This window comes from Nipponia nippon, unplaced genomic scaffold (assembly GCF_047370975.1).
Source record: "Nipponia nippon isolate SJK-2023a ecotype South Korea unplaced genomic scaffold, ASM4737097v1 scaffold_2, whole genome shotgun sequence".
Lineage (NCBI taxonomy): Eukaryota > Metazoa > Chordata > Aves > Pelecaniformes > Threskiornithidae > Nipponia > Nipponia nippon.
Window position 1 is genome coordinate 38787290 of NW_028262336.1, and position 21183 is coordinate 38808472.

The 21183-nt window shown below is 35.3% G+C and overlaps 1 protein-coding gene across 1 annotated transcript in view; it reads left to right on the forward strand.

Annotated features, from left to right (window-relative positions):
- RPGR (retinitis pigmentosa GTPase regulator) overlaps positions 1-21183 on the forward strand; it is a 41850-nt gene that overhangs the window by 13242 nt on the left and 7425 nt on the right. Inside the window, exons 5-10 of the mRNA XM_087758940.1 lie at positions 1270-1428; positions 2937-3086; positions 11841-11999; positions 18621-18776; positions 19318-19442; positions 20572-20754. Of these exons, the coding sequence (XP_087615066.1) occupies positions 1270-1428; positions 2937-3086; positions 11841-11999; positions 18621-18776; positions 19318-19442; positions 20572-20754 (932 nt within the window). The remainder of the gene's footprint in view (positions 1-1269; positions 1429-2936; positions 3087-11840; positions 12000-18620; positions 18777-19317; positions 19443-20571; positions 20755-21183) is intronic.

The window sequence follows — 21183 nt, forward strand, 5'->3', positions numbered from 1 at the left end:
TACTCAAATTTACCTTTGACAAGTAATTTATCTTTATTAGTGTGAAGTTATATATTTGAGTAAATATAGTAGAACTGAATGTTTTCAAGTCTTCAAATTTTGTTGCATTTTGGTTAGACAAAGTAGTTTGCTATTTCAATGACAAGTTGCTTTATTAAGCTATAAATAAATAAACTGTAAATTTAAACTAAAAAATAAAATTTTAGAGAGACAGTATACAGAGAATTGATGCAAATTCTTGTCATGCTTCTAAAATTTATGTAATGGAATAGCCATCTTTGTGGTTGCAATCCTTTAGCTTGCAGTAATGTTATAAAGAGTTGTTTGATTATTAGGAGGTTTATATATGTGGAGACCCTGAGCACTGTAAATAAGACTATTAGAATAAAGCAGAACATTTTAATAACAGTTGAGTATGCAAGACTGCATAGGGTAAATATTAGTCACTTTTAGTGTACACGCTGGCTAGATAATTTGTGGCCACTTATATAGCAAGGACCATTTATAAATTGTACGTCAGTTGCTTACCACATTTGTGTCTGGATTTGTGTTATTAATGGGCCTTATCTTTTTCATCATAGATGAGCACTTTAGATGTGAAACATACTAAAATTAAAAATATAAATCTTAAAGTTCTCTTAAGTTGAAGATATCAATCATCACCTTAACTTCAATTTTAAGATTCTAAAACAAAATAAAGACTTACTTAATTAAATCAAAAGTGATTTAAATATTAAAATGAGTAAAATATTTCTAATAAAAACCTAAATAAAAATATATTTCATTCACAGTACTCAAAACTATCACGTTATGCATCTCTTTAATGTACGTACTAATCCAACTTCAGATTTCTTGCCTGTGACATCACTCACCATTTTCCTCCTGGTTTATCTTATAATATACATTATTTGGGGAAGGAGCCGCTTCTGGCTGCCAGGGCTACTAGTAGTCATTTTCGCAGAACTCTTGCAGAACTTCAAATTATATTTACTTTTTAGATCAGTCTCCAGAATGGTGGGAAACTCAGTCAGTCTAAGTACATGTAAGGCCTTTAGGAAGTTCTGATCGAAGCGTGTGCAGGGAAGCCTCCTTGCTAGCTACAACAGAAACTGCTAATGTCAACTTGAGCATATTTCAGGGCAGTAGACCCCAACTTTTCTGTAATGTTTTTCCAGCAAAAATTAAATTACTTGCTCCAGTTTCTCTGACTTTTTACAACTGATGAGAATGTCTTCATTCTGTGTATTACATGTGCTTTTCTGTATGCAGAAAAAGGAAATGTGTATGCTGCTGGAGGTAACAGTGAAGGTCAGTTGGGATTAGGTGACACAGAGGAAAGGACCACATTTCATTTAATTAGTTTTTTTACCAACCAGCACAAGATCAAACAGCTAGCAGCTGGATCATACACCTCAGCAGCAGTAACTGGTAAGAGCAACCGCTGATAAAATCTATTTATGTCCGTCCAGCCTGGTATTCCAGGGAAACGTTTCTTCCAGCATTCTGTCTGCATATGTGGGTGTATTTTCTATGCCTCCCTGTCTTCTTTCTCTACTAACCATAACCCATTTTTTGATAGCCAATTACCTATTTCAACACAATCTGGTAAGGGATGACAGTCTCATTAACTTCCTACAATTTTTGTGGAAGTAGACCTTTTCCATGAGTGATGGCCTGCAATGGGAGCTCAACCTGTACTAGTTTAGTAGGAATCCTTACAAAGGAGAGGCAGTATGAATATCCTCAAAATAGGAAAAATCTTCAGTTCATTTCCAGGGAAGCCAGCTACAAAACATGAATCTTATAAAAACTAAGTTTCTCTAATTCAACTTCTTACTGCAACTGTTTTGGTCTACTGATACAGGCTACACAGCTCTGTCATTACCAATTCTGAGAGGCCTAACCGATGACCTGTTTCTCTGATGGCAAAATTATACAACTGCGACATGTGAAAGTCCACACAGTTATAATGCTTTCAGCCATTGGATGGGCGATCCTTTATTACCCTATAATGTAATTTCTCAAGTTTTGATATAAAGCAGCTGTTTCTGTACATGTCTAGGATAAGTTATTGAGGCTGTCATTTCAGAATGTGACAGAGAGCATAAGAGTATATGAAAGAGATGCTAGCCTGCTCGTTTGGTTTGTATTTTTTTATGACAATTGCTAACATTCTCCTGAGATCTGTAGGTCAACTTTGAATGATTTTAGTTCCCAACAGCACCTCAGTAGCACTGTAGATGGTACGTTTTTTTATTCACAACTTACTTCTCACCAATAAGAAATATGCAGAGAGAAGACTTCATCTCTTCTAGAAAGATCTAGAGATTTTTCATGTTGTTTGCTACCTTTTTTTGTTTTTTACTGCTGCCATTAGTCTTTGTATCAACAGAGGCTGGTCTTAATAAAACTGGAACAGCTATTGTGGTAGTTTAAGGAAAACAAAATGAAGCTGGGCAATATAATCACCTGTGAAGAGAACTGAAAGATAAGGCACGAATAAGTGGGATGTGTACCAAAGTCAGAACAAAGAATAAGTTTGGAAGAACGAGAAAGTGGTGACTTGCTCCTAGAAATGAGAAGATGCCTTAAATTCACCATAATATTTTCATGCTGACCTCTAGCAACTGAATTGTCTTATATGCTCAATCTTCCTCTTTTTGAAGGAATGTTTTTACATAGTACTTTTGCTGTTGCTATTTATGGTCTAACATCAGTTGATGACTAAGTATTCTGTGTCACTTTTGAAAAGCGTAAGGGATACCCTCTTACTTCAGACTGTTTTGTCGCCTTGTGCTAAATACCATTTTATGTCCCTGAGATCATGACATTTAGTAGTATCATACACAGACTTTATGAAATGCTCTTAAATGGGTAGATTAACTTTTTATTAGTTTTGGTTTTAAATCTGTTAACTATCTGTGTCTACATTTTAGAGGATGGGCAGCTTTTTGTGTGGGGTGACAATTCGGAAGGTCAGATTGGCTTGGCTGATGAAGCCTGTGTCAGTGTCCCTTGTCAAGTGGATGTTGGAAAACCTGTTTCCTCTGTATCCTGTGGATATTATCACTCTGCCTTGATAACAGGTAAGAGAATGGGAATAGTGGTTAGTGGAGACAAGTCAGTCGTTCTCAAATTGTTGTCTTTGTAGAGGTAGCTAATGAGGCATTCATTACTTTTGAAACTAGATATGCCATAGTTGTTAAAAACTGCCACGTGGCAGAAAGTCACCTGTGTAGTTTTGTGTCGCATTGGGAGATTTTGCCAGAGACAGGTTCTCTAGAATGTGGTCCTAATTGATTTATTTGGGAAACTTGTATGTAATCTACTATATAATTGTATAGTATTGTTGAATTAACAATACTGTGAGAAAAAAACTGCGGTTAACTTCCTGCATTTGCACATTGTTATGCAAAAGTATATTAGAAAGAATTACTATCTTGCCACACTTTATTTTCATGAAGGTTATGACAAATGTTGTGGATTAATATTACGGTTTCAATAATCCAACTTTTCTTGAGATTACTCATTTTTTTGTGATGATCAAATAATCATCTTCATTTTCTCTAGAAATATAAATATTGAATAGACTTACTATGTTTTGAGGAAAAAATAATCTCATTTGCTAGCAGTGCAAGATTGTTGTCAAAGTTTGATGTCATGTCTTAAATTTTAAGTTTTGAAGTCAGTTAAACAGGCAGCATACAATATGAGGAGAAGCACACACTACAATGAGTCGGTGTCTGAACTCCGAACCAAGCCACCTCTCTGTTGCTTTCCATCTCTCTCTTCCCACCTCTCTGTTGGTTTCCAAAGTGATGATGCCACTCATTTTTAATAATGCCAACATGGGTGAATTTATCAGTCAGTACTGATGGTATTATATATGAGCAGCCATTAATTCCTCTCAGCCATATAGATTTACTTTATTAAGCTTTACAGTTTAGTCCCCTCAGAGTAATTAAAGATTTCAAAGGATCAATAGTTTTGATCGTAAAGCTTTTAATGGGTACTCAGGAACTATTCCACCAGATACTTTTCTCAGGTTACTTGATAAATGTTACTTTGCCACATACAATATTTAGCTCTCTGAGAATATGCTGTTAACAGAATGAGAATGTCTTATGGTGGACAAATACTAATTAGGTGTTATACTGGTAGTGTGCAACTTTTATTACAGATGCTTTATTACAGTAAATGAACAAAGTGCCTTTGACTGATGAGGAGCTCAGCACCTGTTAGGAAGTCTACAGCTTCCTGAACTCAAAATAAATGGGGAAAAAAAAAAAAAAAGATCCTTACTTAAAGGATATAGTAAGAAGGTGTGTATTTCTGCCTTAGAGACAAGAGCTGAAGCTCTGACAAGACTGCAGTGGGATGTGAGAAAAGCTCTCATTAGAAGAAGGGTTGAGGACAAGCATCTAAGAGCAAGGAGAGCACAGTGTGTGCCAGGTCCTCTAAGGAAGTGGAAACTTTTAATGGAGCAGGGTCAGAAAAAAGGATTAGGGTAGCAGCTGGGTAAGAGAAATGGAGCCTCTTAAAATACTAATAAGATGAACTGGTTATCAGCTGTGAAAATGGGGAGTTGTTGAACCTCTTACTGTTTAAACAGGCCTGGATGTGAGATGGAAAATCTTAGTTTTCAGCCTTAGTATCTGCAAATCCTGCACAAAGTGGGCTTCAATCTGTCTTGCTGAAACTACTGACACACGGATGGCCTCTTCTGTGGTGAAAGGAGGAATTTTTTTTTGTTCTTTTCCTTTGGGCCCTTGCTGACAATTTTATTTGACTGATACTTTAACTACCATAGAAATTTAGTGTTGGACATCCAGGTACTTTTACTGAATCAATCTTCTGTTGTGCTAGTGTCAGTGTATATCCAGACAGTGTTTAAAACAAAGCTTATGCATTTAATCTAAGTGTACCATGATCACACATTATTTTAGCGATGAAGTTAGCCATTAAATTATGAATTTGGAAGTTCTGCAAGTTGAGTCTGTTTGAGTACAAATGTAGATACTGTATTTCTCTTACAGCCTAGTTAGGAAGGAATTCAAGGCACTACGCTGTTAAAAGATTTTGCTTAAAAAAGGTGACTCTTTTAGTATTATTAGGATTCTTTTTTCACTTATGGAAAACACTTGCCTGTAGGACTTGCTAGACTGGATCAGAACAGTGGTTCACATCTTCAGTATTCTGCCTCTGAGGGGTGGTAGAACACAGCAAACTAGATAATTATGGAGTATTTGGAATATTCATATTACAGGGATAGGGTTTTTTCCCCCCAAATTGCCAGTTAGTCATTGAATTATGCCTTGAAGTATGTTTAAAGGTTTGCCTAGCACAGGGAGTTTTCCATGTATTTTTATTGTATGGTTTTATCGTGTGTACTAGAATTTTGAGTGATTAGTGTTATTTTTAATACATACTTTTGGAGGAAATTTCTGGAAGAGAAAGTGGTTCTATATTTCCAGAAGTGAAATTTGAACTATTCAGGTGAGTGTATAATCTGTATTAATTCCCTCAACATCAATGAAGTATACCAGAGGAACTTTTTTAGATTGTGGTTGCTGTTACTATGGAAGAAATGGGAGAAACACTGTTAACAGAAAACTTTCAACACCTGTAACTTATCAGTTACTAGGATACTATAGAATTACTACATTTTGACTTTTTTAACATGACTTGTACATAAAAAAGCATCAACTAATATAGTGTCTTTAATAATAAAACATAATTGCAGGATGTAGGATTTGATACATGTTGCTGGGCTGAACTGATGAGCATGGCACCATATGGTTCCCTTTCTTAATATATTTATGTTTGACAGAAGCTGTATACTGGTTAAGCAAACCGTTAAGATCACAGGCATATCTGGGTTAAAACTAAAAGGTGGTTAATGAAGATACTGGAATACATAGTGTGGTCACAGAGTGCCCTCTCCAGGGCAGGATGTTCATTAATAAGAGACTATTGAGAAAAAAAAGTGGTGAAGTATGGATTCCACCTTTTTTTTTTTTTTTAACTAAAGTTGTTATTTCTTTGAAACAGCTGGTTTTAGAAAAGATATTTTAGTAGGCGTTTGTCTTGAAGGTGATTAACTCCTATAAAACCAAGTGCAATGTCAATGAAAAGTAGAGTGGAATCCTGACGCAAACCTTTAGTAGATAAAAGCATGTTTTATGGAAATTGCACGGCATTCAATCATCTGAATTTATACTTCAGTTCTACAACCCTCCCTCCACTCCTAGAAGTTTCTCAAATCCAGTAGCTCCAAAAGGGTGATTTGTCACCTTCTAACTTTTGCTTTTTAGAATGCCTTCTTTGCAGATGGTAATTCAACTACTAAACATATCAATCACCTGTATTCTGCCATGTACACGTGGGCCCCACTGACACCAAAAGCAGTTGTAGAATAGAAGAACATAGTATCTCCTGTATTATTTTTAATAAAAAACACTTCTGAAATTTAGACTAGGCACAAGCATAGGCAATGGATAGCTCATTTCCATATGCAAAATAGGTAGCTGGTCTGGTTATTCCATGTTTGAAAGATGATTGTTTGCTCCCTTTTCCTCTCACTTTGCATTCTTCAAAGAGTTCCACTGACAATAATTTTTTAGTTTATAGTTTCCAGCCCTCTTTAGGACTTTTTCCCAGTATCTGTTTCCTTTCCTTTCTTTTTGCAGACTTAGGACGTTAGGTCCCCATATTAGAGGTATGTCTCAAACAAAGCAACAGAGAAAGAAAGAGCTGAAGGAGTGTAGCAAAGATTTTGAGTCCATACACAGATCTTTACTTGACTAGTCTTTGACCACACTCAGTCAAGAGGGGACAATTTTTCAGAAAGCATTAAGCTTGACAAGCGTATATAGCTCACATGTCCACTGGAGGAGATGGAGAGCAGGAAAAGCCAGTGTATCTAACCAGTACTCTTGTGTCTAAAGCAGAATTACATTCGTGGAGCCAGAAAGGAATTGAATATATTAGACCTCTTCTGGTGTTTCCCTTGCCTGAACTGTTACTATAAGAAAGGTCAAGATAGATTCTCACTGAGAAGATGTCTTTTCATAGAGAGCTTTGTGGGTTCCTTGAATTCCCTTTTTTAATGTACTTTGTCATTATTTTTAAGGACCAGTTTTAAAGATCATTCATTTGACAAACACTTCTATGCTCAGAATTTCAACATTTGAGGTGGTTTCAACCAATTTGGTCTTGAATAAATGCTTCTTTTTTTTTTCTTCATTTATTATAAGGGATCATAGAGTGATCCGATTCTTTTGTCTGCTGCCCCCATTTGCCACCAGCCAGATCTCATATCTTCTCTCATCTGCAGTATGTGGATTTGCCTTTGAGGGGCAAAGATAGTTTTCCACTCACTTGCCCATTTCCTTGACATGCTCCTGTGACCTAAAGTTTAGTGATTCAGAAAATGTGCCACAGTAGGGAAAGTTCAACACATGAGAATGTGACTCTTATGAGATGAGAAAATGAAACAACCAGGTTCCGTTGTGAACAGAATGTCCTTAAAATGCAGATGTACTGCACACATACTGTACTCACAATTTACCTGGGTTTGACTGGATTCTTTTTGTGCTTGATAGCTATTCTTCATAGTTTTTAGCCTACTATTTGCCTTAAAGGGATGTGTAATGTATTCAAAAATTGCTTTGATAAATGGGTTTATCTTTGTTAGGTGGATTATTAAGTTGAAAAAATGTAATAAACTTGATTAGTTTGGGAAGTCAGTGGAAGCTTGGCCATTTGAATCTCTAATCCTATTAATTAGATTGTGATTGGATTAATATTTGCAGTGCAGTAGTGTTTAAAAAGAAGGGCTGGTCTCTTCAAAGAGAGCTGCGTAAGTAGTTAACTCCCAAGTGCTTTTGGGGGTTTATCAGCTTGTTTCTTCCAAAAAATACAGGGTTCTTTTTGTTGTTGGGTTTTTTTGTTTCTTTTCACTTAGAATCCCTAATAAAATCTCTTTTTGTCAATGGAATGTTTTGGTTACAGAAAGCCTCACATTGGAGTTGATTTTTTTGTTGTTCATTGGGCTACTGTTTTAGAATAGAAAATTGATGCTGCTGCAAATAACTGCAAAGTATCAGCCTGTTCAGAGTATTTCTGCACATAGGTGTAAGAATAAAGATCAGAATTAAAACAGAAAATCAAACTGAAGAGAAGCCTAAACATAATCCATAATTTAGAAATGAAATGAAATATACTTTTCTGCAGCTGAGATCATTTGCTGTTTCTTAAAAAACACAGACAGATTGAAATGACTTCTTAGAAGTGTAGAAAAATGCAGCAAAGGTATTTCTGCATAGATACATGCAGGTAAATGAAGTGTTATAATATTATTGGTGTAATTTGTGTGTGCAGGAAAGAAAATGTCAGAATGATAGAAAAAATAAGGACAGCTGGGAGGATGGGGTTACACCTCTGATGACGATAGTTGGGAAATACAGTTGCTATCCTATTTCATTGTCTTGCAACTTTCCTTGCACTTTGTCAGCCACAAGAGAATGTAGATTGTGGGTGGCTACTCTTAATAGCCTGAGCCCTGTGAAACCCTGCAGGAAGATTGACATTGAGTGAGATTGTATTATTGTCATTCCCTGATGGCTCCTCTGTGCAGTTAGACCATTCAGTAAAGAGGGTAAGTCCAGTTGCTAGCCTTAGTGGCCCAGGAGCATGGTACTTGAAGAATCTGTGCCATTGTGAGAGGCAGAAGTGATCTTGGAATATATTGAAACCTTATAAAATATTCTGGCGTTTCTTTGACTAAGGCAGAGGCTAAATTTCTTAGGTCTTGTAAGCTTTACAAATAAATATTGTGCCATCAAAGTTAGGTTCTAAATCTTTGGTGGAAGTGCTGGGTTGCAACTTTATGTTGAGGCTTAGGACCCATTTTCCATTTAAAGCAGGAATTCAGCTTTTATGAAAAAAAGTCCTTTTTACAGTTTTTGCTCTTTGACTATGTCATACATTTTTTTCAGAATTTTTAAGTTAATTGATAAATTTATTTAAATTAATTTGAAGCTGAGGTATCTTAAAAAATGCATAACCTCTTTTTTTTTTTTTTGTCCTGAATGAACTTTACCGTAAAATAAGAGACATACTTCAGATTCTCCCTATAGTTAAAATTCATTGAAAACCTATCCTCAGGCTTCCTTTGAAGAACATAGATCATAATTTAGACCTTTTCTTTTTGCTTATTGTGGACTGTCGATACCAAAGGTAACATACATCACAGATCAGCATGACTGCTCCAGAATTACTTCCTCTGAGAGGATGGGAGGAGAAGCACTGCTTTATTAAAAGACATAGTAGTTTAAGGGTTTTCAGAATGAATCAAAGCCCTTCTGATGGAGGGTCCTGGCACTGCTGTAGTCACTCTTTAGTACAAAGTAATCAAGAGCCAAGTGCCACAAAGGAAAAAAAATATATATCGCTGGCAAAAAAAATATATATTGCTGGCAAAAGAGTTTTCCAGGAAAAACATTTTGAATCTAGTTTATCTATTGGATTTACCAGATGAGTTGAATGAAAATGTATTACTAACTAGTTGTCCCATAGTTACACAAAATGAAGATGTGGTTTTGCAACCTGAAATTCTTGCTCAGTTTTTATTCATGCAAAAGGAAATTTTAAATGAGTGTATTGCCAGAGTAAAGCTCAGGAAGATGCAAGAAAAATGACACATTTCTCACTGACACCAGTTTTGACTTTCTCATAATCACAATTAAAAATTCAAAAAGATAAAATTCCTTTCCTGTCTTGGCTTGGTATGCCCAAGTTTTAATAAACTTCAGTTCATTTTGAATCACATCCTTCAATTTTTATTAACTTGGTTTTGATAATTTGACTAACCTCATTTGCTTTTCAGAATGCACATGTAGCTTCATTTTTTCTACTTCACATTTTTATTCATAGATTTACTTTTAGCTCTTCCGTATTTCCTATTTCTGCGTAGGCTTATTTTTTTGGTCATTGCCAGTGTCCTTAAATTCCCAAATTTTAAGTTGTGGCTGACAAAGCGCAAGGAAAAAGCAACAAATGTAGCAGCTATGCAAATGGGGGAATATTCACAAAGGCTAACAGAAGACTAGTAATAAGCTTGTTTTCTTATGCTCTGCCTATGTTCAGTGGAGAGAGGGATGGACTTCTCCAATGCTCAGTTCTGAACACCTAAACAAGGCTTCAGCTTTGAAACTTTCTTTGAGCTCATCTGTTTTCATTGTCTGTGGGGAAAGACCAGCGTTTCTGAGGTTAACCCAACTTTCACGTCGGCAAGGAATTCATAGCTTTTCAATAAGAATCTCTCAGATACTTGTGCATCATGCAGTAGTAATGCCTCTAAATGCTGTAAAAGTAAATTTGTGAACACGAAATGTATCCCTCTGAAAGTAAAAGTACATTTTGTACTGAAGTACAAATCTGAATGTTTCCAAAAATATTGCAGATGGGTGCTTCCGATGACTGAGCTTTAATAATGGAGTATACGTCTGGGGTTTGTTATTATGTTGATTATATAACTGTAGCTATCTCTTCAGATTTCATTTAGCAGGCAGCTCCTACACTAGTTTAAACATTTCTTTATCTTGGACTAGCTCCATGTGAGAGTTTTTTTATCCTTGTGCTTCGTTATATCCAACTGGGATTAAAACCCAAACTTTTTCTTCCATAGTAGTGTATGATGATTTTTTTGGCAAGTAATTCCAAATTCAGATCGTGGGCCACAGTTTGCCATGAGGACACTATTCCACAGATGATAGTCTTTTTCAGGAGTGGAGAACGCTCAGCTATTAACTTGAAGCTTTCCTGGCAGTAAGGAAATGTTTTCTACCTAAACCTCACTCTGACTTGTTAGAATAGTTGGAGGCCACAGAAAATCAGAAATGTAAATGTAGATAAATTGTAAAAAAAAAGATGTAGTTAATTGTAAAGTGTAGATAAATGTAAAAGATGTAGATAAATGTGGATAATTTGTAAATATAGCAATGGAAAGTACATTTTACATGTTCTGTTTTAACTGTGGTAGAAGGATATATAGAATGCTGTCTTGGATGGTAATTCAGACTTACATAGCGGTGAAAAAGCAAAAGGAGTGATTGGAAAAGATAAAACAAAGGAAACTTGTAAATACAATGAATTACCCAAATTTGGGATTGAACAGTTTTTGAACTGGATTCTTAAAAAGTCTGGGTGAATGACAGGGTCTTCTTGTATGATTATGTAGCAAATCAGAAAGAAGTTACAGGAAGAGATCTGTAAAGACCTCTCAGTATTTTTTTGAACTTAATTCTGGTGGAGTTATTGCTATGGAACCACTGATGTATTTCTGTTGTTGAATATAGCTCTTTTCTTGCTATCCAGACCACACACAGTTTCATGTCATTTACTCTGCTTTTTTCTTTTCTTCGCTGTATCTTACAGGAAGAAAGTGTGGATTTTCTATCAAAATTCCATGCAAAACGATTTTCTATTTTAATTGAGATTCTTACAAACACCTTCGGTTGGCATAAATACTGATTACAGAGGGAATTATAACCTCTCAGAAGCAGGATGTATATGGTTTTGTTTTTCCCTTGGCTAGATTCCTTGTGGGCTAAATATTGCAGTTCTCATCTTGGAGGGGGCTAAAATTTAGCCCCTTCTTGTCCCATCAAAGCAGACTGCTTTGCACAGCTATTTGGACATTATACAAATATGTTCAATTATCCTGTAATGTTCATACACTTTTCTATCTTACTGGTTTGTGTCTGCAGCAGTCTCGAAAACCCATCCTTGTTTCTGAGTGCATGCTGGAAATCCTGCTCTGTTCTGTATTTTCACAGGCGATGGTGAGCTCTATACTTTTGGAGAACCTGAGAATGGGAAACTGGGATTACTGCCTGAACAGCTGAAGAACAATAGAGTCCCACAGCCTGTACTGGGAATTATGGAAAAGGTTAATAAGGTTGCTTGTGGTGGAGAGCACACAGTGGTGCTGACAGGTATGCGATTTAACTCGCTTCTTTTTACAGCCCTATAATGTAATCAGTAAAATCAATTTACTTTAAAGAATTTACATCCCACTGAAATGTAAGATGCTGTAGTGATCCTAACTGGAGGACCACTGTACATTAAGGAGGTAGAAATCCTCATAACAGTTAACCTAAGTGCAGGCCTGTGCTGTGCTGTGCCATGCTGTGCATATCGTTTGACGTTCAGGGCTGTGCTGCACACATCGCTTCGCTGCAGGATAAACTTTGCCAGCTAATCGTAACGGGAGCTCACAGGCAGCTCCTGCTTGGTACCAGTGGTTACACCACCTGCGTGTCCTTGCCTTTATCTAAAACTTCAGCAGCAAGTTCCCATGTGAATGTCCTTTTTATTTGACAGTATAAATGCTGAATAGTTGTTTTGCTTGTAAGAAAATCCTTTAAGGGCTCAAATGACCAAAATGGGGAAACCTTACATGGATGGGATCTGCGTAGCATGATCCTGGCTGGAGGCCTGTTCAATTCCACATAGCTTGGGATTCCCAGCATCTGAAGAGATATGAGATTATTGATACTATCTTCTTTTTCTTTATAGCCTTAGCTCCAATAAATAGCATTTTAAGAGATACTTAACAGAGTCTGAGTGCCTTTCTTACTGGAATTGTGACAAGCCAGTAGCTCCTAGTGCAACACGGATGATTGATGTTTCTTTCCTCTAAGGAGCTTGAAAGTGGTAGTGGTGTGAGGGGGGAAATTTTAGAGAAAAGCTTCCGTTCTGTAGTAAATTTAAATGACCCGGGATATTTAGGAAGGGATTTAGGAAGTCACTTAATTGAGATGCACAATCTACTGGATGCCTAAATGGATTAAATATCTCTTGTTGTGATACAGAATTTGCCTGTGACTTTGAGCAGAATCTTTAGCATACATATAAAACTAGTACAGATACAGACATTCAACATATCGTACAAGATAGGAAAATCAGCAAATACAACTGTTACATATTAGTTCACAGGGTTGTATGTATAGTACTTGGAAGATGAAATATGGTGTATATTACTGTACTATTAAATAGTTGTGTGCCAATGGTAAATTAGCTTTTCAAAGAGACATATGCAAAGCATTGCTTGCTCTTTAATTCCACAAGTTCTATCCTGACCTATAGTAGTATAGAAGCAGGAAAGGGGAGCTGGACTTTACCCACAGATGATTTAAAAAAATACCAGCTTCGGCTTGTAATGAATTCCACAGCTGTATAATATGCCTGTAATTAATCTCCTACCAAAATGTAAAAACTATAAAAACAAGTAGGATGTATAGATATCAATCCTTAAATTTGTATTTTGAAAATGCTAAAGCCATCTCTTGTTAATCTGGTGGAGTGCCTTCAAGGTTATGTAACCAAAATTTCTAAAATATAAATTGAAAATCTGGCTGAAATTGTAAGTAATATGATGTGGTATTGTACTGTAAACCACCGGAGAGCGTAAAGGTGGAAGTAATGTGCTGGGAAAGGTTATGAGTAATGATGAGTCAAGCTGCAAGATTCTGGTGAGGTTAAAACTCCTTTGGGAAAACTATAAAGAGGAAATAACAGTAGCCAATCCAGGAAATAATGCAAATATTTGTCTACATTTCAATGCCTTTGTCTCTCTTCTTCCACCAACATACAGTCTTGCCCTGGCAGTATTCTATGTCATAAAATAAATTTCTTTACATGAAATCAGATTATCATTATTAGGAAAAAAATTACCATAAATTTGGGGCCAGCAAATATATAAATCGTAGTATTATTTTATGGGTTATAAAGTGAAGTTCTGCAGAAAGAATTTGATTATCATTGTTGATTATTTTTTTAACCATAAATCTGAAGCCAACCAATAGATATTTTGTTTTAATGGTATTTCATGTGATAAAATTTCATTATAACAAATGACTGTTATGGAGATTTAGTAGGAGGTTGTAGACCTGGATGACATCAGCATTATAGTGAAATCTATACAAGAGCTAGAACAAAGAGGCAAAAATATAAATGCCAAAAAACAAATACAATGAAGAAAACACCATAGTAAGTCAGTGTCTTAATATGTAAGATTTACTTACTTATGGAAATAGATTTTGTAGAAGGCAAATAAGAAATTCAGTGCTGGCTTAGCTGGCAGTCGATTATCCAAATGTTGAGTGCCAGAAGATCCAGTTGAGTCAAGAGAAGGGGAAAACAATAGCCTCCAACAAAATACATTTGCCTAAAGATTAATAGTTGTTGTGATAAGAGTGAAAGGTCAGATGATAGATATTTTTCAATGTGATTCAGCTATTAATAAATAGGCTACAGCTATGAATGTCTGCCTAAGACACTTCGAACAAAAGCGTAGAGGATAACGGAAATACTGTCTCAAGTGAAAGATACTTTGTCCAGAGTGTTGACATACAGACATTTTTCTGACTCAAAACAAAATTTGGGGAAAAAACTGGAAAAGGAGATAGATTTGGACACTGTAATCGTTTAAAAGGTGAGTGTAGCATACATGCATTATAGGCTTTGCACTAGAAACTTAACTTGAAATCAGTACTGAAGTTGCATCTTGAGATGAAGTGGCCTGACTACAAATTGAGAATTCTGATGAGGGTTATATCTTTAAAGAGGAGCAGAAACATTTATACCTCTTTTAAGCTCATTTTCCTAAATTAAGAAAGTAATACAATTTTGAAGAAATTCTGAATTTCATGTATCATCTTCCGTGAAAATGGGTACTGCTTGGCTTTAGTAACACAATATATACAGTTTTCATCTTTTCGGGGTCTTTCCAGTTTTTCAGGGTGTGTCATTTCAGTCTTAAAAAATAAGGAGTGTCTGACTATTGTATATTCCCCTGTTTCATCTATTTCATTTAACATAGGAATAGGATAGGAGAAAATGTCATATGGAGAAACTGTTGCACATCTTGGCTCATTTCTTGTCATCAGTTCTACTTAGGGTTTATCAAATTAGAAGCAAGCATAATCCAGTTATCTTACTGAGTACGAGGCAAGTTTCTTCCTGACTCTCATACATAATTAGTCTGTTCCAAAGCACTTCATTTGATTTCTTTTTTATGACTGTCTTATCTATTCTATTGGCAATTTTGTATGGTAAGAACCACTGTTATCTGGGTTATTAAATCAAACTACTGTTTGGAATCTCTCCAGCAAGTATCAGAGTAAGTGGTAGAAAGTATATATTGAAATAATTGATTTTTTTTCTCTGAAACTCCAAAATGGGAAACTCAATGTTTTTCCCAGAGAACAAAAAATTAAACTGTTGAGAGCAATGATTTGGAAGAAAAATTTTAAAGATACAAAGTTTTAGAAATGTTGAATATGGTATTGGAAACCAGCTTCTTTACAAGTCTCATTGTTACTTCTGCCTTTAAAATTTGCAGTTGTTCTAGAGAATAAACAGAATCGCATTTAAAAATTCTGTCATGCAAAAGCTTTCTCTCACTGTAGCAGCACAAACCTATTCACTTCATGACAGTCTGTCAGCCAGTTCAAAAAGATCATATCCTCATCCCAGATGATTTCTCTCCGAGACTAAAAAAAATGCATCCACTACCCACAATGTTTGCAAATGCTTCCTACTGAAAATGAAAGCTGTTGGTATCATCACTTTAAAAAGAAATATGAGAGAGCAGCAATCCCAATTTGCGTACTTTTTCAATAAAGCTTTTAAAAAAGTAGAATAACAATAACTTGTGAATTTGGAAATTGGAGAAGAAACAGGTGATTGGGAGTGGCCTTAATATCTTCCATTTTTTCAGATGATGACAGATCCTCTGGGAATAATCCTCTCTATAAAAGGAGATATTACCTCCTTTTATTCTCTGAAGGGAGGGAAAGCAAAGATATCTCTTCAAAGGAAAAAGTGAAGTACTCCTTCGAGAATAGATCGTTTGACATAACAATACAGCACATTAGTGCGTTAGTATGTAAAATGTTGGATTTTTCTTCTTCTGTCTCAAGGTCTTTTAAAAAGAAAAGAAAGTCAAGATACCCTTTTGACAGAGAATGAAAAGGATGAAAAAGCTCTGCCTTTTCATGACAGAACTGACTGTTCAAACCATACAGGATTATCTAGATTTTTCAAACCATTCTTAAGTCTGTACACTATTTATACTGAAATCTCCAAATCCAGTTACTAGCTCTTGTAAAACTGAGTATTGTGTCGACAGCTGATTTTTACAGTGACATTTTTCAGCATAAGCTATTTAAAAATAAAGCTATTGTAAAAGTGAATAGCCCATTGGCATAATAGTAGTAGTAGTAATAATAATAATAATAATGTTCAAGGGAAATGAATCTATGTGGAGAGATATAAGCATACCTGTCTGTTTCTGTTTTTCTTCTGTGGATTTTTAACTTTGTCTATAGCCTTAAGTACATAGCAAGCAATGCATGAATCTTAAAAACACTCTTGGAGATCACTCAGTTCTTTCAGCAAATAGCATGTGTTAAAAAAAAAATAATCTGAAAGCTATATAGATTTTTGCCTAGGACTCTTTTATTTATAGTGACAATGGTCGTGGAGATTAAAGAACTGTTATGTACTCCAGAAGGTGCCTGCAAAGGTGGAAGATACACAGTTACAGGGAAATATCCCTGTTCTTCCAAAAAAGAAAATGTAGGAAGTAAAGGAGAAGCAGTCCCAGCACTCAGCTGCTGGAGGCCACTTGGAACAGTGAAGCCATTGGCTTCTGTGCAAGCTCTGAAACCATTTCTCTTCATCCTTCACGGGGCCTTCTCATGGGTTGCTGCTACGGAGGCAGCAGTTCCTTCCTCAAGGCCGAGATAGGACTTGTGTTCTTTCTCTTCTGGATGCTGTTAATATGGCTGAGATGAGACTTTAGTTCACTTAGAGAAAGCTCCTGTCTTTCAGGAGTAGTTTCTTGATTCTTATCCAGAAAGTCTAAATGTCACAGAAAAATTCTTACTTCTTGATTTACTTTTTAAAGATCCCGAGAAGGTGTTGCTTTCTTGCACTGAAATTTCCAGCAGAGGGAGCTTTACTATTACATTTAGTAGAAAAACAGCTTTACTAAATATTTTTCATCTACAATTGGAAAAAGTGTGAGACCATTGGGGTTTTTTTATGGTATGAATTCATGACATCTTAATACGGAACAATTTAAAAGGGACAGAAAGGGCAAACCTTTTCCTAGAAAGAACATTTCCATATGTAGTGTTACAGTATTTCAGCACGGTTCCTTTGAAATTGGAAAGTTCAATATAAATTATTAAGTGTACTATGGTAGTAATATGGAATCTGGTCTGTTCTCTGCTTTCTCTTTCCCTCCCATCACAGTAGTGATGGATTAGTTTGGGGGAATGGTAACATATTTTGTTTTTAATATTTCTCCAGTTTGTGGCTGCCCTGAGAATTTGCTCATACAGTATAAACTACTTTTGTGGCACTGAAACTTACTTTGCTATTCCAGTGACCTTGTTTCCTTAACACAAAGAAGTGCTCAGAAAGCAAAGATTCTCTGTTGAATTCCACACCTTCAGCTGTCGATACCCATTCCTCTCTTGCTTTTGAAGGTGGTGAGATTTTTGACTTGATGGCATCTGTGCAGCAGGAGCAGGCATGCTCTGCAGTGTGTTCATGACAATGATGTAACGATATATTGCTCCCAAGTCTCAGTTCTTTTTGCTTGACATAGAATATTTTTTTGTCCTTCTCAATCTTGCACAGTTTTTCATAACATTTTTTCAAGTTTTAGTTAGTACTTCTCTAGCTTTTCCTTTGTTGCCTACATGCAGAAGAAAAAGGGGCAAGGAATAAAATTCCAGGAAAACCTCTCCTTTTCCCAAAAAAACCTTAGGCTTTGAATTTCCCTTTTCAAGCATGACCTCATCGAGATTTCCAAGCTTCACGGTCTTCCCCTGTTGTGATGGAGTGCCAGGGATGGACACACCAAGAATCTTTATTGCTTTGGAGAAACTCTCATTCTTTTTCCTGGCACAGACAATCCATTAAACCGGCAAAATATAAATGTAGAAAGAGGATTATTCTGTCACAAGATAACACAATTATAGTGTTCTCTGTATTTAATGCAGGGCTGATTTGGTGCCGAACAGAGTACTGAAACCTATTCTGTTATTGTTCCAGTCTCTTCTTACACACAAATTAGTATTGGTTTAAAGAGGTCTAGTCTATTAAATTTAGGGTCATACAGTGTACATTCTGGTAACCAGAAATTAAGATGAGACTATTGTACTTGAAAATGCACATATATGGAGACATTGTGGCCTTGAATTCATTGCAGTATGTAAATTCCCATAAATTTTTTGTTAGCTGATATTTTGTGTACATGTGATCAGTGGATTATTTTGCAGTTATGTTAGAAAATATATTGCATATCGAACCATTCAAAGTTAGTTTATGTATATATTTTAGTGCTTCATTGCCTGTTTTTTATTTTGTTTTATTTTGTTCTCAATTGATAAATTTAATTGATTAGTTGGTACATTTTTTGGTTGATAAAACATTGCTTTTTGATACTGACATCATTTGACTTTCACTTGGCTAATAGAAAGCAGGTTATAATGTATATATCAGCATATTTGTTGTTAACTTTGTCTGTACATTTTCAGAGACAGATGTATATACTTTTGGACTTGGACAATATGGGCAGCTGGGACATGGTACTTTTATTTTTGAAACTTCAGTACCAAAGTCTGTGAAACACTTGAGGAGGCATAAAATATGTAACATTACATGTGGGGAAAATCATACTGCTGTAATTGCAGGTATGTAAGTGAAAAATTCTGAGATGCACTCCAGTGGCTTTCTATTATACTGTAAAAGCTTTCTTTATAAAATGAGCAGTAGAAGACAACATATGCAGACTCACTAGTTCTAAAGGTTAAGTGAGCTAGTGAGAAAGCTAGATTTGATAGTAGGAATTTCTGATTCGCAGCCATGCCATGCATAGTTCTGTACATGGTATCTCCTGGGGAATTGTAACCTCATAATCATGCCTTGTGAACAAGGATTCTTATTTAGAAGCCTTGGTTTTGCTATACAATTTCAATCTTAGTGCTTTGTTGTTGGTTTCTTTTTTCCAAAATTGTCTAGACTAACTCTAATCTCCGACAGTACTTTGTCTGAAAATATATATATTTTTGGATCATATTCATCTGTTGAAAATCTGAAAAAAAATTTTCAGGTTTTGCTTTTGGAAGAGAAATATTCTTTACTTGCATGGCCTGTTACTTTGTTTGTAATGGTTTTGTCCTGGTTTTGTACTGAATCTTTGTTATTAACATCCTCTTTTTTTTCTATATACAGAGAATGGCCTCATGTTTACTTTTGGAGATGGGCGACACGGCAAGTTAGGACTTGGAGAAGAGAATTTTACAAATCAGTTTGATCCCACTCTGTGTTACAATTTCTTGAGGTTCACAGTCCTTTTGGTAAAACTTTTGTTCGTGCTTCTCAGACATCAAAACGTTTATATTTTTATGCAACACGTTATTAATGAGAGTTGAAGTGTCATTATAGAATTATTTTTTCTACAACATTTAATTAGTAGACAACATGAATTGAAAGAAAAAGGAAATTCTATTTACTTATCACACTGTTCATTTAGTTTAGAATGTACTTGGCTTGGACTACACATATAGACTGCTTTTTAGCGTTTTATTCAGTTGTGTTGTGCTATAGTGTTTTGATCTGTAGAGCTGGTGGTAGCCTATAAAATTAAATATTTGTTGCTCTTAAATTGTTGGCAGTAGGGGGGGGAAACTAATATCTGTTCTGAAAACATCTTTTTAATTTTAACGATTATGTGTACAATGGGATATTTATTAAATCTTAAGAAAATTTGAGGAGTTGCTTTTTTGAATCCAAATGGGAAGAGAAAGGAGAAATACTATTTTCTTTTAAGGGCATTGTTTTAATCTATTTCCTGAGGTGTTTAAGAAATAAATATCACAGAATTGCCAGTATCAAAAATGCAAACATGACTTAGGATTGAGCAAAATTTGGGACAAAAGTCTGTGGCTCACTTCTGTTTGTTTACTGGACTTAGAGTTTAAGGAAGTTTTATGAGAAGTGGTAAGGGATTTAAACTTTTTAGAAAGTGAAACCTGTGATCTTTATGTAATTTTACTTTGTCTATTGGAAGGTGTAGGACTTTGCATTACATTTTGTGGATTTTGTGATAAAATATATAGGTTTGTATCACTGAAATTATCAGTATTGCCCACATTTGACTTGCATCAAAATAATTAGCTCAAACCCCTTCAAAATCTTTGCTTTCTTCTGTATCAATAATTTGATAGACCTATCTTTTGTTCTGTTAAATACAAATATGTTGTATTTAAGTAAGAAGAAATGAATATAGATCACTAGTCATTAATAATTGTAATTATGTACTTTTATCTTGCTAACATCATTAGGAGCTAAATTTGAAGCAATTTAACATCTCTTACTTCTGTTATGTTTTTCTTATAATCTAAGTCCTTAGAGATGATTGTAGGAAAATTAGATCCTTGTATTGATACTTGCAAATGAAATAAGCAGACTTTTTTGGTGCTGTAGGTTGCTTGTGGTGGTTGTCACATGCTAGTTTTTGCGGCTCCAAGACCTAAAGGATCTGAAGAAATACTCTTAGATGATTTATATGAGAGCCGTTTGACTGCTACTATCTCTAAAATGAGTGGAGACTCACTACTAACAAACACCTTACAACTGACATCAGCACGAATGCGACGTCGAGAGAGGGTAAATTCAGAGCTGTTTAGAGCTGCCATACTTGTTTTAGGGAGCAAAATAACTTTTTAAACTAAAATCTCAGCATATACCCAGCAGATAAATATATCTCCTTAAAATACATTTTTAATTTTAATGTATAAAAAGAAGAATTAATATCTACACTGGTCCCAAAATTGATACAGGTGAAAGACAGATATTGGTCAGATTTTACTTGTTTATTTCTATGAAAAAGACTCAAGTTTGTTTTGTATGTTTTTTTATTCTAAAATGTAGAGCCTGTTCCTTTGCATTTTTAAAAATATCTTAGGAATATTTAAAAAAAGAACAAGAACTTGACTCTTTTTGGTGTTACCTCTGAGTCCTTGAATAGATTAAACAAGTTCATAGTTTATAAAATATCAAAGGGGAAAGTTTCACAATCAGCTTAAAATGATCCTA